Here is a 15,304-nt window from a genome sequence, read left to right on the forward strand (position 1 = left end):
ACTTAAGCCACTACACAACACTGGCTCTCAGTTATCCATGCCACTTAATTCTCCACCTCACTGGACCACTGGAAGTCTTCTTCAGCAGTCCCTACAGCACTTGGGTTTCTCCAGGTGTTCTTTGCTCACATGCTTCCAAGCATACCTTCACCATCATGAGGTCTAGAAACCCTTTCTAGAAAGAAGCGGGCTAGCTAGATTCCGCACTTTATTCCGATTCTGTGCTGAGCGTGCATTCTGTCAGCTCCATCCTGAGTGACTCCATGTTTGCTTTTTCTTTCAGGGTCGCTGCATTAATTTCACCCGAGTGAAGACGTCACAGCCTCCCCCCAAGTACCCTCTCAACAACGCCTACCACCCCCCTCCCCCTGCCCCCATTTACAACCCCCCTCCCCCTGCCCCCATCTACACCCCTCCCCCACCCAGCTCCCCAGCGCCCCCCACCCCGTCTCCGCCCTCCACGCTCCCCCCTCTCCTTCCCCCTCCTCATGCTCCTCCCCCAAATCGGGCCCCGCCCCCTTCCCGCCCCCCTCCGCGGCCCTCTGTCTAAACACCCTGCCCTCTCCCCCAGAAGCCTTTCTTAAGCCATTTTCAACAGTACTGTAAAACCAAGGATATTTCAGAGGTGGCCTTAACATTCTGGGTGAAGAGACAAGCAAACCCCTTTCAATTCCTCTTCTTCTTCTTTTTTAAAAAAGTCCTCTAATGCCCCCAGTTAACTGGAATGCTCAAATCCCTGGCGTTCAGTTCGGAAGAAATCTCTGCCATTCATCACTTTAAAAAGAATAAGACTCTGGCGGCGAAAGCAAAACAGTCGCTGGACGCTGCCCGCAGCCGTGTGTGTTCAGGATACCACCAGCCACTGACCTGAAAGTCATCCTCTTCCTGTCAGGTTGAGTAGATCATCCCTCAGAGGTGAGTGGTGGGAATCTCATGAGGACAGCATGGCTGGGGCCACAGAAATCCTTGCAGCCAAGGCTGCCCCTGGGGCCCATGCCGGTATTGCCACATGGAAGGTATTCCTGAGCACGCCTGGATTTTATATGTTGCTACAAGGAAGGCAGTAGGTGCAATGAACTCAAGTCTGATGGTTTCAGAGGAAGAACAGATGACTGGAAGCAAAGGAAACGTCAGCACATTGGCCTTTGAAGAATCACAGAATTGTAGAGTTGGAAGGGACCCCGAGGGTCATACGGTCCGAACCCTGCAATGGAAGTGGCCCGAAATGGAATGTATGGCCTTTGCCATGTTCTCAGCTGACAGGAGGAGTCCAGAGGAGTTGGGATGCTGTGAAGAAGCAGAGCAAATGCAGCCGCTGGGTGGAGAGGCTGGCCTTGCCCAGTTCTGTGGCACATGCCTGTGAGATTTCCAAAAGAAACATCCACAGGACACCCAAGGGCAGCCCAAAGCGGTTGATTCCTGGGAGATCTGAAAACCACCAACAATACATCTGGCAGGCCCTGCAAGGACCCTTTAGGAAGTGTGTTGGCAGTTTAAGTGAATCTGCATCCTGTTGGCCGGCTTTGAAAAACAACACAGATCCATCATGGGAAGGAGGAACAGAAGGGAAGGGAGTTTCACACAAGTGTTTCCCCAGTGTGCAGAGAGATGAAATGACTTGAATTGCCACGGTTTTAAAGACTAGACAACTTTCCCCCTTTAGTAGTTACTTTCAAATGGGTCCTGACAACCATATGTTGATGTCAATTCAAGGAGGCGCTTTTAGTGGATTTGATCATGCTGAACTGGTGGTGCCTAGACTGAGCGAGAGCTACTACATTCTGGCTTAGCCATGTTAAGTTGCCCTCTTGATGTGTGTTCAGAGAGTACTTTGGAAAGGAGAGTGAGATAGATGCTGATCTGAGAGGTGTGACTGGAGTTTCATGTCCTCTGCTGACTTGGTATTTGGCCATGGGAAAGCCACTCTTGGCCTCAGATGCAATCTGTCAAAGAGGGATTCCAGAGCACATAACAGGATAGAACCGCTGTTGTCGAGGGGAGCTAAAGATTGCAGACCCTTACGAATTGGAAGTGGCCTGGGAATTGGTTCTGTGGGTGTCACCTGAAAAAGTTCATCAGGTATTGACTTCAACATGGTGTGAGACTCTTTTCCTCCGGTACTTATTTTACAAAATCTATGTTGATTTGTCTCTGTTTTGAAGGGGCAATTCACACAGCCACCTCGTACCTGCCTGCCTACTCTTGGCATTTTTGTACACCTCACCTCCATCACTGATGCAAGGAGGCCTCCATGCCTGCCTTTGACTGGGTAGGAGCCCGATTTCAATGGGATCTGCATGTAGGAGGTCCAAGGCTGTTTCCAGCTCAAGGTGTTTGGATTACAGGACAGAGCAAGGGCCCAGAGAGCGACTGTGAGCCCAGGTAGATGGTGCTAGGCTAGGTAAGCCAATGGCCTGACTTGCTGTAAGACAGTTACGTTGCGGCACCCACTGGAAACTAGCCTTAGTTAGCGGGGGGTGCGGCAGTTTGCTGGGGCAATACCAAAATGTGCAATAACACTGAGCCTCCCAGGAGATGCACAGGTTGCATCGTTCCCTTTATAAATGGGAGCTGACTCAGTTTTCCAGTCCTGCAAATGTACGTACTTTAACTGTAGTAAAATGTCTTGACAACCTGCCTTAGTAACACAGATGTTAGAAGTAGATAAAATAATTGCATCAGTAAGGGCAAACTCATGCAGCCCCATGTGATCGTTAGGATCAATTTTCCCGAAGGAAAACATACCTCCTGATGTTTCTGGAGGATTTTAACACCTTTCTGCAGAATTATGCATCCTAAAGTTGTTCAAAATGGTGACGGGCGGGATCTGGTCAGCATTTAGCACGTTGAGCTTGCATTGCTTTCCGTGACTTCGATATGCCGACTCCACTCTCCCTTGCTGACATGAAAATCAATGTGGCCTTTGGTTCCCTTGGACTCCCATAGACATTCACTGCAAGAGATCAAGGCCACAGTCCAGGGGGAATGCTTGCGCATGTATCTGCCATAGGGCATGTCCACCTTCATTGCTAAGGTAGGTTGCAAGGAAATTCTTTGCAGGGTCATTGCAGCCAGAAGGTGGCTTTGCAATGGTTAGTCTTGGCTATTTGGGTGCTCTGAGAATGTCTGGGCTGGAACACTTTGCACATCGCAGCATGTGGCAGAAAACCAAGGAAGGGAACCTGTGCCTCTGCCCGGGGGGAGAGATGCATAATCTTCAGATGTGCATGGAGCATAAGCAGAGCCTGCTGGGTCAGGCCAATAGCCCACCTAGTCCGCAGGAAACCCACAAGCAGGATTTGAGCACAAAGCCACTCTCTCCTCCTCCTGTGGTTTCCAGCAACTGAGATTCAGAAGCATTGCTGCCTCTAACTGGAGGCAGAGCACAGCCTTGTGGCCAGTAGCCATCAATAGCCTTCCCCTCCACAAATTTGTCTAATCCTCTTTTAAAGCCATCCAAGTTGGTGGTCATCGCTGCCCCCTGTAGGAACAAGTTCCATAGTTGAACTGTGTGCTGCGTGAAGGGCTTTGCTTTATTTCATCTGCCCCAAATCTTCCAACATTCAGATATGTGAGTCAGCTGAATGGGCTTTTAAAAGATTTAGTCAAATTCACGGCTGGTAAGTCAACCCAAAGCTATCTGCCATGGTAGCTACATGGAATACCCCATGGTCTGAGGCAGGATAGTGTTGCGCTGTCCCATATGCTAGGAAACAACAGGTCCCCGATCATCTCCATGGGCCCACTTTTGAGCTTCCCAGGGCCCTCAGGATGTTCACTCTTGAGAACAGGATGCCAGGCTAGACAGCCCATTGGTTTGGTTGATGCTCTTTCCTGGTTTTCTGCTGCCTATGATAACATTCAAAAGCATCCTAAAGACAGCTGTATAAGGTTGCAACTCAAGCAACTTAATCCAGTTTGGAAGTGCCTAATCCGTCTCCAGGGCTGTGGTGTCAGCAGTTACCATGAGCTAAGAGTGGCCAGTGGAGAGAGATTCCCCTGCCTTTTGCCGCTTCATCTCCCCGCTCGTTTCTTTCCCCAGCTGCACAGCAACAGCTGCTCAGTCTGCAGGCAGAACAAAGCAGCCTTCTGTAATAGCAAAGGCACCCCTCGGGACTCTGCCTGGTCACAAACCTCTCCGGAAATAGCCACTGTTTGGGTTTTCAGGGTGTAGTTGCAGTTCGGTCACAAGGCGGCCTTGCCGTTGTCCGAGAAGCTCCGGCACAAGGTCCAGCTGGTTGCCACAATTTAGCTGAGCAGAAGTTCGTCTTGCTGGGAGATGGGAGCGCTCAGTCCAGTTGGAAGTTCTCTTGCGCAAACCTGGTGGAGGTGCAGAAGAGCGCAACTCGTAACGGGGTTTGCCAAGAGAACTTCCTGGCAGACTGCTTGGAAAGTATAGAACAAATGGGGTGAAAGTAATACAGGGAGTAGGTTTGACTTGTTACAGAGCCTTGAAGGTGCCCCCAAAGTTTGGAATAAAAAAGCTTTTAGAAAAATGCAACACTTCTTTAGCGTTAATTTGGTGGCAATGCTGGAATAATCTCAGAGGAAAAATAAGTGTATTTTGATAGCTTCCGGTTTTGTTAAAGATGAATTTTGTTTTCCCAGTTTAAAAGTTTAAAAAACTTAAGGATAGAGGGAGGGAACAAATGAATTTAAAAAGTGTAAGTTAGGCCAAGGATGTTTTATTTTTAAGTACACAACTTCTCTGTGCATGATTTAAAAGCAAAATTCCAAATCCGTGGTGTATATTTTATTGTTATATGCTTGCCATATTTTAAGTGGAAGCATTTCCTATCCTGTGTGGATAAAAGATCTTTTTTTTTCATGTTGTAGTAAATTATTATAAAGCCAATGATATTTCATGGCATGTTATTGTATCAAGCTGTGCTTGTTTTTTGTTTAATTTCTCCCCCTTTTATGGTTGTACTGCTATTATTAATGTATGGATAGTCCCTGTAATGACGAATGCCTCCTTTACACAGCATTAATTGTAATCATGAAGACTCTTGAGCAGAAGATCTTCCACTTAAGCCATTATGGACAGTTGTAAACAGCAGCTGAGGGGTCTATTTGTGTGGAAGAGGTGGTGGAGAAAGAGGAAAATGGACCCAATCCACTCTTAACTCTTTGGAGAAAGAGCATGGGCTGTGCAGAACTCAGATTTCAGCCATTTTCCACTTGCCTGACATTGTGTAGGTGCCGTGAGAGCAATCGGAATCAGCTCAAAACTATTTTCATGTTAGAGGTGGAGAAATCTGTGAGATATCAGTGCTTAACTTTGGTTGGATTGTGTCCATGGACCTCAAATTCTGATTAATTTTCCAGGGTCAATTAATGTTATGTAACAGAGAGGTTGAACTGGCCAGTGTACTATATACAGACATATAGTACTGTGTATACATCTTTTGTTAGTAGAAAATCCTGAGCTCATTATAGCAAATATTCCAGAACTAGCCATTTCTAAAGAGAGTTCTTTGTATAACAAAAAGAAGAGTGGAAGCAGTTGGATGAGACACCATCTTTTCTGCAGCTTCAGGAAGTGTTAAATCGCAAAATGACTAACCACTTCACAGGCTCACAGATTCAAACAGTTGAATAAATACTGATAAATCATACTTGGCCAAATCTTGAGAAACTACTTTGGTTGAAAATATTTATTCCTAGATTCAAAAGCCAAGTGCATGTCATACAATTAACGGTGGCCAATCTGCAATTCTTGGAAGTCCCTGGAAGGATCGAGAGAAGAGGAGGTTAGCAATTAATGGAGATGTTGCAAGTCAGAAAATAACTTTCTCTCTGTAGATGTGGTGACCTTTGGTGGATGAGAGAAATGTCTGTTCAGCAAGCAGAAGACTCTTGTTCTGTGCCCTTGGCTTATTTGCATGAATTGTGTGGGGTTGTTGTTTTCTTAGATACAGCCATTACTCTTTTAAATTTTGATGTTATTAAAGAACCAATTTGAGCTCTGCCTTCATGGATTCTGTTCATAGACGTGGGGAAAGGGCAGCTGTGCATCAGAAGCTGACCAACTGCATTGCAGATAGCTTGGTTTTGCCCCCCCCCCCAGCATAAATCATGACTACGCCGATTCCCAGAAGAGAATATCAGTTTTCATGGGTGAGGGAGCTAGAGAGCAGCAACATCTGGAGAGCCAAGGGCTCCCCATCCTTAGCCTGAAGCCTAAGAGGACAGTTCTGCCCCTTGTGTCACTGAAGCATTTTGACCCCAGAACCCAAAGGGGGGAATGCGGCCCTTGAAAACTGGACTGTTAAAGCTGGGAGTTCCTCTCACACACTGTCAAAATAGCCAAGCCTTGGGCTGTTGCTTCCAGGGCTCTGTTCACACTGCTCCTAGCAGCATGGAAACCCTCTTCCCAGTTCCCCAAGGCTGCTGCAATAATTGGTTGGATTTGGAGAATGAATCCTATTGCTGAGCTCTGGTGAACCTACCAACTGAGTTTCCCCAGGTTGTTACCTCTCTCAAGGCAAAGGCTAAAGACCGGCCATTCAAAGGGGGGGGGCGGAGGGCAGGCAGAACTGCGGAGCAAAACCCTGCAAAAGAAAACATGTTTGGGGGACACCGATAGGCATTTAATTCATTTTGAAAAGGCTGAGCTGCAGTTCTAAGGGAAGTGTTTGGTGGGCCACACAGGACTGTCAAGTTAGAAGGCTGTAGAATTTTGCACCCCCCGTTTTTACAATGATACCTGTGGATTCCGCAGGCAAGAGCTACTGTGGTTTGCTATTTTAATTCACAAGTTGGCCTTGGGTGGTTCTTTTTATGGGAAGGACACAAGAGAACAAGGATTTCTAAGCCACAGTCATGGTAAGGTTGGGCAATTTTTATTATTCAAAGAGCAAAATACAAAAAAGTAAGCTAGGAAACAATCTAAATGATAAAATTCTGAGCTGTGTAGAGCACACCGCACAAAATTAGTAAAGAGTGGTCCCCATAAACCATGACGAGCTGTATATATACATTCAAAAGGAAAACGAGCAGAGAAACAGAGGGCTAACATTTTGCAAAAATGTTCCAGTTTTAAACACACACACACACACACATACAGAGAGAGAGAGAGAGAGAGAGAGAGAGAGAGAGAGAGAGAGAGCTGTGATTTCATCAGCCAGAGTCCACATTAGTCGTCTTCAGTAGTAAACCACGTCAGTCTTCAGGACACACGAGAAACATAATGCAACTTGTACTTAACAAGGTTGGCCACAATGGAAGTGTTGAAGACCATGCTGGTTGATTGTTGAGTTACATGAGTTCACTTGGTTGTTAAAAGGCTTGCAGACTTCTGGAACCGTGGAGTTCAAATTGAGGGGGAATCCCACATGGAAACTTGCACAGTAAGAGAGCGCAGACCTTCCCACATCAGTTAGAACTGTAGGGGCTGGAAGTGATGCTAAGTCCTTCTGCCCTTACGCTGGTGCTCTACATCTATTTAAAGTAGCCCAAGTCACAAGTGGAGTGAAACCTCTTCTAGCAGGCCTGCCTTTCCCTTTACACTGCACAACAGGCAGTTCAGACACATATCTACTGAGATGAAAGAAAACCACCGCTCCTCCCGACATTGCATAACCACTGGCAAGGTAAGGACTTTTGATTAACGCAATACTTCACAACTCTACAATGTTCAACAGCAGATATGTGCCACTTTAAACCTTTAACTGAATGGCAGGTAATATTTTTATGGCGAGCACAAGAGAAGCTGAGCATCAGGGTGCAAGGCTTTCTGAATACTCAAGACACACCGTGCGCCTCATCGCATTGTCCTTATATCAGGCAGGGCAAGAGGGTCACACAACTGCTGGCCCAAGAAGACCCCCACATCATAGCATCCCTAAATCCTCTCTATTATGACATTTATTTCTTAACTGATAAAAGGGAATGCAGAGAAGCTGGTGTTCTACTGAGCTCTGCAAATTGGCTCATTTGCCATATTTCTTAGCTTTTGTACATTCCACAGTTCTTCTGCCCTTGAAATAAAACTGTGAAAGCAGCCTCAGCAAGGAAGCTTATTCACAGCCCTCTGGTACCATCTCTGTCCCATCACCTAAGGACAAGGGAATTGGGAGGCTGCTCATTCAGATAACTTGGATTTTTGCCATCTATGTTTGCTGCCTCAGTGGTTTCCAAACCTGTTCAGCCCTAGTACACCAGTCTGGCATTGAAGCTCATCTTTGGTCTTCATGTTGTATTGCATGTTCTCTTACGTCCCTTCTCACTACCTTCACCACAAACATCAACTTAATACTAGGCAGAACACATGGCTGCTTCATTTCTCAAAGGTTTTTTCATGCAGAGCTAGAGAAGAAAGACATCTCTGCATTGTTAACTCAAGTGGAGTAAAATTCCACCTCCATCTTCCCGTTCTGCAGTCTGCTGGATTCATTGCCAACAATTATTATTAATAACTTGGTGCAGAAAAATCGGTCAAACTGGCCTAGGCAAATGGCAACAAAGGATGCGATTTGCTTTTACAAAATGACAAACACTTTTTGCTCCTATTCACAGACCCCCTCCCAAAGTGCCAAGGGGTGGGTGGTTTTTGCAGCGGGCAAAGGCTTTCACACAGATCATGTTCACACCACCTTCCCTCCCCCACTTCAGCTCAGCCCTAGTTTCACCATCTGCCCCCTAACCTCTAGAAAATAGCAGCTTGGCCTCCACATGTTTATGTGGGACATGTTCACATTAATAGATTTGGGATCATTAATTGAAGAGCTGTCCTCCAAATAAAATGGACTTTATGCCACTGCTCTGATTCTTCAGAGAAGATGCTGGGAATAACATTAGTGGGAACCGGTACAGACATCATTTGTGTCTTCTCTCACCCAGGGGTCGCCCAACTTTTCATCCTCCAGGAGGTAAAAATGGGGTGCAGTTCTCTCTTCCGACTGCATTCCTTATATGGTGAGGGATGTCTTTACTATGTGGTGAAAGAGGCAAGGGGAAGTGACCCACCTTATGGTGACTTTACACCATTAAGAAAAATGAACGCACAAAGAGGCCTCCACCTCAATCTACACTCTACAGGAACAACCAACCAGGGCTCTTTCCTCTTTAGGCATTGCATTATTACAGCATTTTCAAGAGGATGAAAGAGGGGGGCTTGTGCAGACAAGGAATGGTGGGTCCACACAGAACTGAACTGGTTGAAAGGGCCAGGGGCCAAGCACCAAATGTGAGGGTCCTTCCTCCTCTGGCCAACTACTCCCATCTTTATTGCATGGAGAGGTGCAGAAATCCATTATGAAACAGGCCCCTTCAAAACAATTGAGTTCTGATGACAGTGAACATCCTTGCAGGATGGGAAAAGTTGGTTTCCTGTGGCAGAGCACAGCCCTAGCGTCTCTGTTCTTATAATTTCCAGAACTACCTTCTCGTTTCCCATTTCCATTCTTGAAAGATCTTACGAGCCTGCATGTCTTGTAGATACTTAGACAATTATGCAATTCAGCACTATGGAGGCCTGAAACAATCTAGCTAGACAACAAAGGAGGATTATGACTTTTTAAAGAGAACAAACTACCTTGAAATGATCATCATTTAACAATGTTGCTGGCATAGCCTGTGGATTCAACGTTTAACAGTCACAAATGCAACAGAATTATAAAGACTCTTGAACAGGGGATTAAGATTCGATCAAGGAAGGACTTTTAAAATCAATGTGTCCCAGTACCAAAAGAGAGTGTCTCTTGCTGACATCTGCCAAAGCATTAATGACAGAGTATGCTACTCAACCGTAACAGATTTGGCCAGATTTCTTGGAAAGTCAACCTGAAAAAGACAAAAAGACACACACAAAAAACCTGAAAAGGATATTTTAAATTGAACAGCCAGTATGAGACTTATTGTTTTGTTACAGACACATGTGCTCTTTCTGCTTGCTGGTTTATTTGGCAAGGTGCCCAAGCTGCCCACTTAGCCCAGCTGAAGCTGGTAGATTCACACCACCTTTAGTGATTTGTGAAACACCACCGTGGGAACATGATGCTGGACCAAATGGGCCACTGAAGGACTAAAGGTGATCTTTAAAAGTGTGGTACTTACATCATAGCCTCTGAGTACCGCAAGATGAAAAGCCAGGAGCTGTAAAGGGATGACGCTCAAGATCCCCTGCAGACAGTCCACGGAGTGGGGGACTTTGATGGTTCGCTTGTTGTTTTTGATGGTCTCAATATCTTCCTTATCGCAAATCACAACAGGCCGACCCTGCAAGGAACACAAGCGTAAAGGAAAAGGCAGGGCAGCCCCTTCTCCACTCCCAAACTTAGGAGGCCTCCATCCACCTCTTAGGTTCAGTCTCTCCACACCCTTGAGAGAAAGATGAGGCAAAGGCTGAGAGGTCTCCGAGGCACCATAGGGAAATGGCAGGCCAGAGGAATCACACTGCTCCTCCACCACCACCTTCAGGGTATGATTTACTGCACCTTCACAGCTTTCTTTGACACCTGTGGGTTCCAATTGCTGCGGGGTGGCATTTTACAGCTGCTGCAAGCAGGTATTGGAGTGCTAGACCCCAAACTGTGACAGAGGAGAGCAGTCTCAACCCTCTCCCCTGCAAGCGTCACACTGGTGTCTGCTGGCAGCACTCCTGCACCTGCTTTGCAGATGGCACCAGGCCACAGAGCGTGGCTGAGCAAAACTCGTGGCAAATCACTTTAGCTGGGCCATTGCCTGACCCTGCTCCTGGGCCAGGAAAAAGGCAGGCAGGCTGGAGGGAACATGGGTACCCAGAGAGCAGCGCAAGCCAGTCTCCTTTGCTCTGGCTGTGCCCCTGTCCTGTGTGGGAGGGGGGGAACCAAGCTAGGAGGGATGGCTGTCTCTTTACCCCCACCAATCCTGCCCCATGAACTCTTTTGTCTCCTCAGACTTTTGTCTCAGGGCACAAAGAGCTTGAAAAAGTGCTTTTCTCCCATGAATGAAATAAGGCTGCGCCAGCAGATTTCAAAAGGTGTCACAACAGCCAGCCTGGAAGGTGGTTTCTGCTTGCTGGCCAGATGGGGCCGGTCTGGAAGCCACTCTCCTCGTCATCATTCTGGCTGGTTCCCACCAAAAAAGGGAGAAACGGAAGCCTGGGAGCCTTGAAGGTGCCTCACAAAGTGTTGAGCTGGCTCAGGTGGGGCTACAGAGGATGGAAGAGGCCTCCTCTTTTTTCCCAGCAACAAGCCCTGCCTGTAAGGAGTTGAAGAGGGCCTCAGCCTGGAAACAGCGGGTGTTTGCCATTTCATTTGCTACATGCCACTTTTGTCGGCCCCAATGAAAACAATGTGCATAGTCAAGAAACACACTTTTCGGTTATTTACCATCTCCCTAGTTATTGGTTTATATTACTCTTGAGGGAAAACACAGGGGAGAGCGGATGCGGTTAGTTTTGTTTCACTCTGGAGAAGATCATGAGAGGAGAAAGCCAGGAGGCAAGTCTTCAAGGGACAGAGAAGCAAACACCATGGGAAATGGCCATTTCCTTCAGCTCCTGTTCAGGTTCAGAGCCTCGTTTTCTCGGCTGGAAGAGGTGCTGCCCTCCCGCTTCTTCCCTCACCCCTTTTCTCCACTGCTCCAGGCACTGCTACTCAGTTCTGGCATTAGAGCTGGTGGAGGTCAAAGTGCCTCCTGAGCTGCTGAACGGCAGGAGATAAAAAGCTGGAGACACTGACCAGCTCCCTTTGCTCAGGCTTCCCATTTGACAAAAATATGGGGCACATTTATACATAAATGCGGGGGGAGCACGGGAACAGATACAGTTACGTTTGTCCCCTAGAAACATCCGTAAAGGGGAAAGAGCTATTCAGCTTCAAAGAGGAACACCCCCTCCCAAGCATCTTGGATATTCAGCTTGCCCATCCATGCCTTAAGCAGGCAAGACTTCTAGACAACTGAGCAGATGCAGGAGAGGGCAAGGAGAGCCAGGGGTGGTGATTAGTGTGTTGGACCAGGGAGACCAGGGTTCAAATTCCCACTGGGCGATCTCAGGCCTCCCAGCCTAACCTATCTCACAGGGTTGTTGTGGGAAGAATGTATGGCACCCTGAGCTCCTTGGGGAAAGGCAGGGGATAAATGCAATAAATAATAAAAGTAAAACTGTCTGGCTGTGCAAGGAGGAAATCTTGCCTGAGGAACGCCAGCAGCCTTGGCTGTGACCCTGACCCCTCAAAAGGGGCCTGAGGATCCCACATTCCAACCTGGAATTCACACACAAGCAAGAGGTGAACGAAACCCTTAGACCAAGGATTGAGGGGTAGAGGAAACAGACCCCTCTTTCCCACCACCCACTTCCGATACCTTTGGGCACTGCCAATTCTAGTGCCTCATCCTTTATCCCCGAAGAGGAGCAAAGGAAGACGGGACTTTGTGGAGCAGAGCTGGGTTCTGTCTCTTCTTGCCTAAACTCACCTGCCGGGCAATGACTTGCTGCAGGGCGTTCTGGCACTTGGTGTATGTGCCGTCCCTCATGATGATCATGATGACAGGCATCAGTTTATCGACCAAGGCAAGGGGCCCATGCTTCAGCTCCCCGGCCAGAATGCCTTCCGAATGCATGTAGGTGATTTCTTTTATTTTCTGCAGAGAAGGTGCAACACATTAGTCCGTGAAGTCTCTCTCTAAAACAAAGATCCTCCTGAGGCCAAGGTTTAAATCCCCGCTCAGCCATTAAGCTCGCTGGGTGACCTTGGGGGCCAGTCAGTGCCTCTCAGCCCGACTTGCCTCACAGGGTTCTTGTGGGGATTAAATGAGAGGGGGCAACCATGAGCTCTTTGCGGGGAAAGATGCTCCACCAAGCCAAAAGCAAACCAACAGCTGTGAATAGTGGCTCCAGAACCCTCCAGCTGGTTTCCTGCCTGCCCCAGACCGCAGAAACACAAGAAACTACCATGAGAACTGCAAAACTCTTAGTAGGTCACAGGAGATGGCTGCTGAGCTGCATTCGGTTTAGCAGACAACAATATTTGCAGGCCTGATTTAAAACCTTCATTTCTGACCTTCAGAAAACCTACTCAGTCCATTTGGGATTCTTTCTGTTGTCAGGGATTGCCCATACACTTTAAACCAGCCTTCCCCAATCCAGTGCTCTCCAGTTCACTTGGACTACAACAACTCCCACACAGGGTGGGGCTGATGTGAGTTGCAGTCAAAACATCTGGAGGGCAGCAGGTTGGGGACAGCAGCTTTAAACCCTCTCTTTGCAGTTATAATGACTAGAGACATGCTTTTAAAAACGCCCTTCCTCATTTTCAGGTCTGACCCTCCAAACTGGAACACAAATAATGATGGATAATCCTATTATTATTATTATTATTATTATTATTATTATTATTATTAGTATTATTAGAAATGGGGATTCTTACCAGAGCGCCCTCCAGGCATGCCGCGTAATGATAACCACGGCCCATAATGAGGACTGACTTCTGGTGGTAAAGCTCCGTGGCCAGTTTCTGGATTTCATCATCCATGCTCAGGACTTCTTTGATCAAGTCTATCGCAAGTAGCAAGAGGGAGGCAACGTATTAACACGCAGGTTAACAATCTGCAATCACACTTACATGCACTTTGGAAACAATGTTCAATGTGGCATTTAAATGCTGCACTGAAAACTGCACAAATCAGTGGATCTTCAGAAAGTAATGGTGACCATCACCTGGACCACCAATTTTTATTGGGGTTTCATTAGCACCGAAAAGAGGTGGGAGGTGGTTTTTCTAAATCCTCCAACAGAACTCTGGAACCTGTTCTCGTAACTTATAAAGTGATCCACATTTGAGGATGTGACAATAAAGAACCAAGATACACTGATGCAATGCTTGATGTGGCTTTTAAATAAATATGTTTTGTTCTCTTGAAGATATGACTGTTTTCACTTTCATATGCAACTTATTATTCCTGCACAAGCCCATTTTCTACAGCTGAAGCAAAGCGTTTACCCACAGACCTCATCTGTTTATTTTATTTATAAAACCATCTTTAGCAGACACCTTCACCCCGGTATGGCTCCCCTTTATCACATACACAGCCCAACAAGACAATGACAAAAATCCACCAACAGCATACGAACCAATATGGCTAACCTGATCCAAACACCCACCCACCCACCCCACTCACACATGAAAACAAAGATCACCACAGCCAATCACAAATGAACAACCACATCCTAGGCCAACCCCAACCTCTCTCACCACCGAAGGAACACAAGTGAATAGCAGAGAACCTGCACAAACGATGCTGACACAAAACTCCACACATATATTAAGTAAAACAGAAACATCGCAACCCGACCCCACCCCCACTCACCTTTCCCCCTCTACCTCTTTCCCCCTTTTCTTCCTAATATAACACTAATGTCTCAACAAATGAAACTGATGTTTCATTTGTAAAAATGTTACTTGGAAAAAAGAAAGTCATTGCTCATACTTTTGTAAACCAATAAAATCTTTAATAAAAAAGGGAAAGGGGAGCCATCTTTAGCTCCCCAAAGTGACAAATTTCATCAATTAAAATATAATCAAAGCAGTAAGATGAACAATGAGCAAAAAACCACAACCAAAAGCTTGGCAAAAGAGAGAGAGCACTAGTCACCATGAAGAAAGGGGCTCAGCTGTTTAGAGTGTGGTGCTGACAATGTCAAGGTTGCAGCTGCATATTCCTACATTGAAGGAGTTTGACTAGATGACCCTCAGGGTCCCTTCCAACTCTGCAATTCTATGATTCTAACTAGGCTTCCTGAGGTCCAGAATCTGGGTGCCAGAACCAAAAAGGCCCTGCCACTCAACCCAGCCAAGACTTCTGATGGCAGCAGGTTGCAGAGGAAGGCCTCCAGCAAGAGTGCAGCAGACAAACAGGTTCATGCAGCAGGAGGCAGCCTGTCAAAGATCCTACTCCAAAACTGTTTAATAACCAGGACTTTGAACTATGCCTAAAAATGGATTGGTAGCTTGTGTGGATTGACCAAGAATGGAGCATCAGAGAACACTCTGGCTTCAGAGGCAGCTCCATGCAGGCTATGTGGCAGTGAGGGATCTGATCTGGATGAGATCCTTGCTGCTTCAAATCTCCCAGCTTCTCAGAAAACCAGAAAGCAAGTGAGAGGTCCCACTACCCGCATCAAGTCAATCCTCGCCTTGCTCTTCTCCTTCAAAGAATCACATTTTGTCATGATGCCACAGAGCACCCGTACGCACCTGGCAATAACTTGAGGCCTCGCATGATTTCTTTCCGTCTTTCTTGCATGGAAATCCTGTCGTCACACATCATGAGCGCAAACATCACTAGCGACACAAATTGGCTTGTGTAGGCCTGCGGA

General features: G+C 46.8%; 2 protein-coding genes across 7 annotated transcripts in view; one reads left to right on the plus strand and one right to left on the minus strand.

Annotated features, from left to right (window-relative positions):
• ANTXR1 (ANTXR cell adhesion molecule 1) overlaps positions 1 to 15,304 on the plus strand; it is a 204,533-nt gene that overhangs the window by 138,720 nt on the left and 50,509 nt on the right. Inside the window, exon 18 of one of the 2 annotated variants that reach the window (XR_014010299.1) lies at positions 284 to 3,648. Coding sequence is in view for 1 of the 2 variants with exons in the window: in XM_081203097.1 (XP_081059223.1) it covers positions 284 to 550 (267 nt within the window). In the remaining variant the exon portion in view is untranslated. Of the gene's footprint in view, positions 1 to 283; positions 5,966 to 15,304 lie in introns of those variants that run through there. The other variant, XM_081203097.1, reaches the window with a different exon arrangement.
• GFPT1 (glutamine--fructose-6-phosphate transaminase 1) overlaps positions 6,830 to 15,304 on the minus strand; it is a 44,657-nt gene continuing 36,182 nt past the window's right edge. For 4 of the 5 annotated variants that reach the window (XM_081203037.1, XM_081203034.1, XM_081203035.1 and 1 more), the window contains 5 exons: positions 15,183 to 15,297; positions 13,356 to 13,483; positions 12,403 to 12,570; positions 10,060 to 10,221; positions 6,830 to 9,786 (listed from right to left, as the gene is read on the minus strand). In XM_081203037.1, coding sequence (XP_081059163.1) covers positions 9,742 to 9,786; positions 10,060 to 10,221; positions 12,403 to 12,570; positions 13,356 to 13,483; positions 15,183 to 15,297 — 618 coding nt within the window. In that variant the 3' untranslated portion in view covers positions 6,830 to 9,741. The remainder of the gene's footprint in view (positions 9,787 to 10,059; positions 10,222 to 12,402; positions 12,571 to 13,355; positions 13,484 to 15,182; positions 15,298 to 15,304) is intronic. The other variant, XR_014010298.1, reaches the window with a different exon arrangement.

Source organism: Podarcis bocagei, assembly GCF_964188305.1.
Source record: "Podarcis bocagei genome assembly, chromosome: 7".
Classification (NCBI taxonomy): domain Eukaryota; kingdom Metazoa; phylum Chordata; class Lepidosauria; order Squamata; family Lacertidae; genus Podarcis; species Podarcis bocagei.